Below are 8,829 nucleotides of genomic sequence, written 5' to 3' on the forward strand. Positions count from 1 at the left end.
CGGGATCCATCAACGAGACGTCGGCGGTGGGACCCTGCCTCCTTGGTCTTCTTGGAGGTCTGAATTCTTGGTTGCTTGGGTGCCTTGTGCCCCTGGGTGCCGCGCTGGGTGATCGTCTCTCTGACTCTCCTCGACCCCTAGGATACCAAGACACGGCCCTCTTCTTCAAATACCATCGACATCCCACCCTCGCAGTTCCCAACTCCCTCCCAAGGCTTGACCTGCGCACTCCCAAGCCCAGATCACAGACAAGCCACTACGAAACAGATCAAACATGGCGACCACCGGAGGCAATGATATCAGCCATAGCCAGGGCAATGGCCTGAACCCCGATGTCAACGTCGGCACTGGCCAGGTTGATCCCATCGACGGCCATGGTGACAGCGCGGCGCCCCCTTACTCCCAGAATGACAACTTTGACCCGGAAAAGGCTCGTGCTGCGAAGGACTCAGACTCCTCTTCTGGAAAGGTCGAGGCTCTCGAGCGGGCGCCTGGAGCCGACTATGAGCCGGTTGACAAGATGACCGAACGTGGCGTCCTGCGCAAGCTAGACTACCGCATCATCCCCATGGTTATGTGGGTGTATTTGATGAACATGATGGATCGAGGTATGAACTTCTCTCAGAATATCAAAGCATTTCAAAGGAGCTAACAGAAAGAAATCTAGTCAACATCGGCAATGCGAGGCTGTTCAGAATGGAGGAGGACCTGGGTCTTGAGGGCTCGGAGTTCCAGCTGGCTGTCTCTGTTCTCTTTGTCACCTACTGTGTACGTGTTTCCTGTTCCTTGTGCCATCATCTTGATGGCCAAAGAGGACAATGACTGACAAGGTTCCAGCTTTTCGAGACCCCCTCCAACATGATCATCAAGAAGCTGCAACCGGCTCGCTATCTTGCTGGCCTGACCATCGCCTGGGGCTTCATTGCTACCTTCAGCGCCTTCGTGCAGAATCTCGGCTCTCTCATCGCGTGTCGTCTTCTTCTCGGCCTCTTCGAGGCAGGCTTCTTCCCTGGCGTCGTTCTGTACCTCTCCATGTTCTATGGCCGCCGAAACCTGGCTCTGCGCATCGCCTACTTCTACTCCACAGCAGCTCTGTCTGGTGTTGCTGGTGGCCTAGTTGCATATGGCATCTCGTTCATTGACGGAGCCAAGGGTTGGTCAGCTTGGCGTTGGATTATCCTGATCAATGGTCTGCCTACCATTGTGACTGGTATCATTATCCCGTTTGTTCTGCCCAACAGCCCCGAGACAGCGAAATTCCTAACCGACGAGGATCGTGCCAACCTCGTTCGAATCCATGAGGCTCAGCTCGGACGCGCTCACAACCTTCGCAACATGGTCAAGTCCGATGTCATTGACGGCCTCAAGGACTGGACCACTTGGGCCTACTGCTTTGCCCTATTCCCCATGCTCACCATGCTCTACTCATTTGTCGTCTTCTTGCCGACCATCATCAACCTGATGGGTGAGTGGAGTGCCGCCGAGGTTCAAGCCATGACTGTTCCCGTGTACGCAGCAGGTGCCATCGTCTACCTGCTCAGTGCGCGTTACTCCGATGTCACCCAGAAGCGTGGCTACTTCGTCATGGGGGCCCTCTGCAGCTCCATCATTGGCTATGCTATGCTTATCTCTGGCCACAGCAACGCCGTCTCCTACGCCGGCTGCTTCTTTGTGTCCATGGGCCTCTTCACCTCGTCCGGCATCTCGTTTGCTTGGGTCCCCACCAACAACCCTCGTTACGGCAAGCGCGCCATCTCGACCGGTCTACACCTCACCATCGGTAACTCATCAGGCGTCGCATCTCCTTTTCTCTTTGTGTCTGATGACGCACCTCGATTCATTGCCGGGTACGCCGCCAGCATGGGCATGCTCGTTGTTTCCCTTGGCCTGAATATTGCGCTGCATCTTCACTTTAAGAGGCAGAACAGGTTGAGGGATGAAGGGAAGCAAGATCACCGCATGGACGGTCTCAGCCCGCTTGAGATCGAGGCACTCGGCGAGAAGAGCCCTAGGTTCCGTTTCGCGATTTAGGTGATCCATGCGCAGTACGCGGAGCCTGTCTGTCAGAGGCTTTTCCCAGTCATGAAGTCGGGAGACGAGCTTTTCAGGTAGAGAGTCCAAGTTAAGTATGTGCTTGGTTGAAAATGTGTATCTAGCAGACTAGATCGATATGATACCTTCTTTTGATCTTCTTAATCATATCTTTGAACATAATCGACGGAGGAATGCGTCAGACGTTCTGACGTCTTGAAATCGTTGTGGAAAGGCATGGTTGAAGCTCAAACTGTGCCCAAACGTGGCAATGTTCCCGTCTCGTATTGGCAGCCTCGATTCATGACGTTGAATGCATCTGATCCACGGTGCCAGCAGTGCAATGTGTCTAAGTCATGCATAAATAGGCCATCCCTTTGAATCCGAGAACGGTCTCAAATAATTTGAAGCCAAGAGCCGCCGGCTCGACCGCCTACTTCAAGAATCCTATCTAATTTGGAGCTATCAAGCGATATCAGATAACCAGCCCAGAATCTGAAATCTGTCATTATATCTGGATCACCCGGTTCTTCAACGTATTGTTGTACCTGAGGTCGCTCTCGGATCCAACGGGATGGTGATTCGATTGGCTTACTAGGCAGTGTAATCAGAAAGATTAGGCGTTCTTGTCGAGGGGATTTTCGTCGCACGACTGGTTGCCGAAACGCAGGAGATCTCCATTGAGCTTTCTCCAGAAAGAGTAGCAGAAAGAAATAAGATTCAGATTTAGCATGCTTATTATCATGAGAAAGACAGACGGGAATGAAAGGGAAGTAACAAACCAAGGAGGTCTTCGGAGTTTTGGTGCGAAGGTGTTAAGATTTTATAAGAAACATACAGTGAGACGTTGCTCTATCTTCACTTCCATACCAGACCAAGCTACAACGACAGTCGTTGGGTGCCCCGTTCAGTAATACCGAAATAAGTGTCAAAATTGCCATAGGGCTACGCCCGACCGCGGGTGTCAACACATGGCCAGGTCTTGACTACAAACATTCCAAGCACGTTATGAACATGCACCGCTGTTGACCACAGTGCAGAACATGCAAACAAGGCAAAATTATCACAGAAAGCATCAGGAAAAATGGGCATCATGACTTGACAATTGAATAATCTTCGATTCGTTGTCAGAGACCCGTATGTCTAACCTGGATCTCGATCTTCACCCGTAGTTCAAGAACTTCTTTCCAGTCGTGCCAGTCGTGCAACTGTTAAGATAGAACCCGCAATCTTTGGTATTTTCCTGCCCCAGCCTGATCCCTGAAACCATAAGAACCAATTCAAGCACGTTGGAGCGAATCTCTTGCTGATATCGTGTGTATCATTGGAAGCCTTCGAGTTCATACTGTTGCTGGACATTAGCTCAAGGTTGGCCAGTAATAGATAAGGCTAGGAAACTCGCCTGGTCACAAAACAGAAAAAAGGCTTGTCGTTCTTCGTGACTTTAGAGGAGCTTAGCATCCTCGGTTTCTTCGTCGCTGTTCTCCTCCTCGATATCGTCCTCCTTCTTGGCGACAAAAGTGCCAGCCTCGGAAAGACGGAACAGGGGAGGGGGAGCTTCATTCATGACATGAGCCTCACGACCGTGTCCATGACGGGGCACAGACATGGGAGTATGGAAAACAGCTCGCTGGGTCTTGATGCTGGAAGCGGGAGTGTGGAACTCATCATCGCTCATCTCGGCAAGCTGGGCAGAAAGACTTGAAATTCTCTGCTCAAGCTGGTGATTCTTCCGAACCAGCTTGCCGTTGTGCTGAGTCAGATACTTGGCCAGTTTCTCAGTGACCTCGAGTTTCTTCTTGAGGTCAGTGACGAGCTTAAGGGCTTCGTCGAGCTTCTTGGTCTTCTCGCGCATCTCCTTCTGGCTCTCCAGGTTCTCGATATGCTTCTCGAGCTCGACGCGGATGGCGCGATGAGTCTCCAGCTGGTTCTGCAGACGGGTGACGGTGACCATGGCCTTGTCGAGGAGGGCCTTGCCGGCCTCGCAGGAGAGCTCGGAAGCAACAAGGAGCTCTTGCATGACGCGGCTTGACTCGCGAAGCTGGTTGATCTCAAGCTGGAAAGCCTGGAGTTCGCGGACGCGGTCGGGGTTATAGTCGCGCATCTTGCTGCTGGTAATACTACTAAGTGTAGAGGAAAGGAAAATTGACAGAAGGTTTTGATGTCAGCGAAGCCGGATTGCTTGATTGTTCTTTGGGCAAGCCTTTTTCGGGTGTTGTTGCGTGTGCGGAGGGGGGGTTGCCGAAAACCTCCCGAGTTCTGCCAGTTTTGGGTCCACCTCGGGGCCGGATCCGACGGGGCAGGTGCTTCTAACGCCGGGCTCCGGTCTCCACTCACACGTGGCAGCCTAGCAGCACCATGGCCGCGGAATTCCGTAGCTTTCCGTGGAGCAGGAGGGCTACTATGTATGGCCAATAAAGAGGGACTTTTGCTCGTGGTGTATGGCCATACCAAATGCTGCTATTGTACGTGTATGTTTCTTTCATTTTGGGAGGGGTAATGCACATCAGTGCATTGGTATCTGAAATTCGATTGGCTGGAAATAATAGGGTAGCACAGTTATGAACATCTCATTCCGATGGGTTGTTGAGATGGGTGTGTAACACGATGAAGATGTCCTAGTCCATTAATACTCGCGTTCACTGGAGGTAGGAAACGTATTCATCTGCATCTGGTGGCCAGCCTGTTCCCCCAAGCGACGTTATCATTGTTCAAAAGTCTATTTTTTCCTGCGATCTATCTTTTGCTTTATGCTGATGGCTAATGTCTGACAGATCTTCGATATTACTTCCAGAATTACGACTACATTTACATGTTTGCGTAATCTTCAAGGAGTGTATCCTCGTAAATATGCTAGGTCAGCAGAGACTTATGCGAGGAAGTTCCAGATTTGCAACCAGGACTCCGAATGCGTCGAACATAGCTTAAAGAACTGATTGATATTTGTTTCGGGGTCCTGGAGGATCAATATTGGGAATCGTGTGTATATTTAAGCTAATTATTGGTGGCAACGATGTCACGGATTCTTATTCAACGAGTGAAGGGATCAAATGTTGGTCTCTTGGGGGTCTCTAGGAAAATAGAATGATCGGTGCCCTCCTTTAAACGTCAGTCCGTTGACCTTCCTTATAGCTATTCCCTCGCTGCTCTCGGTCCTCCCTTCTTGGTTCTTACGATCAAACATCAGGCGATCCCTTGTTGATTTCATACCTCCTTCGGATCTTGATAAACGATGAGGACCTAGGTGGTACGATCCGGCCCCACAACAAGAAGGTCTGAGAAGAGAGAGAGCGGAACTCAGTCATACAATTGGAAGCGATGTACACGCGCATTTAGACGTAAAAACTATGCTTCAAAGCAGCGTCTGATTGCGTAAAATGCTAGGAAGCTCGTTTCATCGAAATAATGGATATCCAGAAGCGCTAGGCTACGAGAGTTTGCCCGCATCTTGTCTCTAAAAGTACCAGTCCGCTGTCAAGTTGGGATTAGACCCCCTGACCGTGTCATCATCGCGTGCTCGCATAACACTCCGGGCGAGTAACACCAGACGACTGGCAAGGTATCCCATCGACGAGTCGTCTGTATGCTGGTATTGCTGTCGACTGCTTTTGGATAACACTACAGCCTTATTTTCCTAGTTTCTACAATTAAATACACACAAGATATTGAAGTTTTGCGAGCAAAGATGCCACCTATCGAGCTCCGATACGGCCTGAATGTTGGGGCTTGTAAGGTTGGGCTGTAGTATGACGTGGAATGGAGTAAGAAGTGCCAGGAGAGTTGTCGGCTGTTGGACAGCCATGGGAGGTGGTGTCCTCCGTGAGAACACCTTTGACTTTCATATTTGTGATGGGCCAAATCCAACAACAAAAAGCTCGTCAACGCGCCTCTCAACCCCTCGCGATGTTTCCACACATGCCGAAATCATAACATCATGCCTCCAGCGATGACAAGCCCAGCCATCACACCGACAGCTGCCACTTCTGCGCGGACACACGGCCCACCGTTTCTGATGAAGTCGTATCCTTCGAGGGCGTAGTTCTCGCTCTGGACTTCGGCCAATTTCTGGCCATCGGCTCCTACGAGCTGGGCGCTAAAATAATGCTCTTCGCCGGGCACGATCAGGTTGCCGTTGGAGATCAGGCCGTCGACGATACTTCGCGGGTTCCAGGTATATGACGTGGACGAGAGCGATAGATTGCTCCGGATTTCCCAGCCACCTGTGCCACCTCCACCACTAAACACCGCATAAAACCAGAGGTTGAATGCACGGGCTAGGGGCTCTGAAAATGATGAGTCGAGGGTCCAAGTGATCTCGACAGGCTGGGTGAGGTTGATCTTCTGGCTTGGGTCGGGGCCGGTGAATTCAAAGGCTTGAGCGGTGAGAAAGGTCACCGAGACAAGGAGTGGGATAATGGGGCGCATATTGATTTTCTTTGCGCGGCTGGTGAAATATACGTGGTGTCGAGACGTGGGAGCGGTGGCGCGAAGTCCAACAATATTGATCGGGAGAGATCGTGGAAGCTCGGTGCGAATAATTACTGCCTACGTCGGTCCCTATATAGGTACTAATAATAATTTGACATTTGCGGCCTTGACTCCCGTTCCTACGCGTCTCTGGCCCTGCGGCACAGTCGGTCTCCCCTATTGGTCAATACACGGCGGAATCTGGAAAGCGCCTTGGCATAGAGCGAAGCGAAGCTGTGCGAGGTGGTATTTCTAATTCTGGATGTCTTGCGTCCTACGTCACGGCTGTTGGTGGCAGCGGCCCTATGTCGCTCAAAATAGCAGGGAAATAAGCGGAATCAGGCACAGCAATTAACTCACGCCCACATCCGAGGCCACCAACACCGGCGGGGCCTTGCTTCTAGTTCTGCCGAACTCCGGCGTGTATCGGGCAATCACTCCTTCTTGAATTAATACCTAGAACCTCCTGTCCTCACTCATCAATGATGTGGCCTGGCGTCCTTGCCTATGGCCCTCATTCCTCTTCTGCTGCCAGCATCGAACCATAGGCCATTGACGCCCAACTGATCTACACCTGTCGCATGACTCCTATTAGGGATCGAACTGCATAGGAAATATGAACGCCTGGTGCACCTGGGGCAAGATGTCATCCAGACTCGCTTGTGGGCAAAACACCAAGTCCCGGCCAAGCGAAAAGCGTGGGCTTTCTGGCACACCAGGAAAGGAACAAGCATCTCGTGAAACCCGCATCTATTCATCGCAAAGCGTAGCAATAGAGCAATGAGAGATTTTGAGACAGGATTTTGGGATTGCCGAGCGAAGTTTGGCACGAGCTCAATTGCTGATGCAAGCAACACATGGCATCCCAGACTGTCATGAAGCTAGGCTGTCACATCGTCCTAGCCCACGACCTCCGCTGTAAGCATTGCCACCATTTCTAATCCTGGTTCCTCATTTCATTCTTCCGTGTTGGATGCGAGGACGTTAGATGGCTGCCACCCCCACAAAGCACATTTCAAGCCTCGTGCATGGATCTCGGCGCCTGGCAGCCGTCACGAATCTGCCCCGGTGGGATGCAAAATGTTCCAGTCAGCCTAAGTTCAGCAACTATGTTTGACTTTAAAGATTTTGCTTCTGGAAATTAACGGTATGGTACGCTGGGTTATGTCTGCTGAATATTCAGGAGAGACCCGCTTCAGAAAGTCAAAGAACCTACTGTCGAAGTGGTGTATCAGGCTAGGCCGCTATGCCCTGATGTAGGATTGTTCACCAGGCTACACATACGAGCGGAGCCAACATGCAGAGTTTGCCAGATGGGGAACCCAAATCACAGAAGCGTACGGTGACTGGCTTCACACGATTGTCAGCACTTACTTGTCTCTCAGGGCTAGCTTCATAATGGTCGTGGATGCCTACATGGGATAACATTACGCTTCTGCAGCCAAAGTGGCGACTTCGTGCACAAACGCTCTGCCGTAAAAAGCTCAGCCGCAGCTTAACATTGTCTTGGCAGCCAACAACCAACGGAGATGTTTGTGCATATGCGGGAGGCCCACCGATACATATGCTAGGGTCGTAGGCCACCTTCTCTTACGGCCATGTTTTATGAAGCTGGATTCTCGTCAAGTTCTATCCAGCAAAGGGCTCAACCACTTTGACACTTGTTGAACAATACTCAGGCTCTATCAGTCAATAAATCGCCGTCCGTACTTACCAATCACGTTCTTCCTTTCACGTTTCCATCATGAGTGAGGCGTCTCAAGATAAGCCTGACGGTGAAGCTTCCTGCTCAGACAGCCGGGGTTGGAACCAAGCTTCCAGCATCATCGTGCCGTACTTGATCGAAAGAGTGCCCGAGTTCCATAGCCTCACCGATCTGCGGCACAGAGTTGGTCCTCCGCCGGCGCCAGGACGTCTAAGGTTTGATAGCGCTGACAAGCAATCAGGGGTGGAACAATCCTGAAGGCGACAGGTTTTTTAAACTTCAACGCCAGAGAGCAGATCAATCCAACGAGAAAACGGCCGAGTACTTTTACCGACTAATGTTAAGGATCGGTCAGGAGATCCAAGCTGCTACTGGGGCTTTCAGAATTATCAATCCCTCCCCTCAACAGCCAGAGATTCTTGACATGTGCATGGCGCCCGGAGGTTTCTGCAGACAGCACTGATCCTCAACCCGGGGTCCAAGGTTTTAGGCTTCAGTCTGCCAATGTCGGATGGGGGACACAAGGTCCTGCTTCCCCGTCGTGCCGATGTTGACTTGAGATTCCTTGATGTCACGATGCTCGCTGCCGATATGGGTTCCCCCGACATACCCGTTGACCACATCGA

At 51.3% G+C, this 8,829-nt stretch overlaps 5 protein-coding genes across 5 annotated transcripts in view; 3 read left to right on the forward strand and 2 right to left on the reverse strand.

Moving 5' to 3' along the window:
- Positions 1–274: 274 nt before the first annotated feature.
- VDBG_09206 (high-affinity nicotinic acid transporter) lies at positions 275–2,193 on the forward strand (the record flags this gene model as incomplete). The annotated part of the gene is made up of 3 exons (XM_003000665.1): positions 275–608; positions 668–768; positions 838–2,193. The coding sequence occupies 3 exons, from the start codon at positions 275–277 to the stop codon at positions 2,029–2,031; spliced, it is 1,629 nt and encodes a 542-aa protein (XP_003000711.1).
- A 1,282-nt stretch (positions 2,194–3,475) lies between these two features.
- On the reverse strand, positions 3,476–4,135 carry VDBG_09207 (predicted protein; the record flags this gene model as incomplete). The annotated part of the gene is made up of 1 exon (XM_003000666.1): positions 3,476–4,135. The coding sequence occupies one exon, from the start codon at positions 4,133–4,135 to the stop codon at positions 3,476–3,478; it is 660 nt and encodes a 219-aa protein (XP_003000712.1).
- A 1,820-nt stretch (positions 4,136–5,955) lies between these two features.
- VDBG_09208 (conserved hypothetical protein) lies at positions 5,956–6,456 on the reverse strand (the record flags this gene model as incomplete). The annotated part of the gene is made up of 1 exon (XM_003000667.1): positions 5,956–6,456. One exon carries the CDS (start codon positions 6,454–6,456, stop codon positions 5,956–5,958), a length of 501 nt encoding a protein of 166 aa, XP_003000713.1.
- Positions 6,457–8,242: 1,786 nt separating this feature from the next.
- Positions 8,243–8,666, forward strand: VDBG_09209 (conserved hypothetical protein; the record flags this gene model as incomplete). Its single annotated transcript, XM_003000668.1, has 2 exons — positions 8,243–8,386; positions 8,445–8,666. 2 exons carry the CDS (start codon positions 8,243–8,245, stop codon positions 8,664–8,666), a joined length of 366 nt encoding a protein of 121 aa, XP_003000714.1.
- Positions 8,667–8,707: 41 nt separating this feature from the next.
- Positions 8,708–8,829, forward strand: part of VDBG_09210 (conserved hypothetical protein) — a gene marked incomplete at both ends in the record, with an annotated part of 1,529 nt that continues 1,407 nt past the window's right edge. Inside the window, one exon of the mRNA XM_003000669.1 lies at positions 8,708–8,815. Within this exon, the coding sequence (XP_003000715.1) occupies positions 8,708–8,815 (108 nt within the window). The remainder of the gene's footprint in view (positions 8,816–8,829) is intronic.

The sequence above is a fragment of the Verticillium alfalfae genome, genomic scaffold (genome assembly GCF_000150825.1).
Source record: "Verticillium alfalfae VaMs.102 supercont1.14 genomic scaffold, whole genome shotgun sequence".
Classification (NCBI taxonomy): Eukaryota; Fungi; Ascomycota; class Sordariomycetes; order Glomerellales; family Plectosphaerellaceae; genus Verticillium; species Verticillium alfalfae.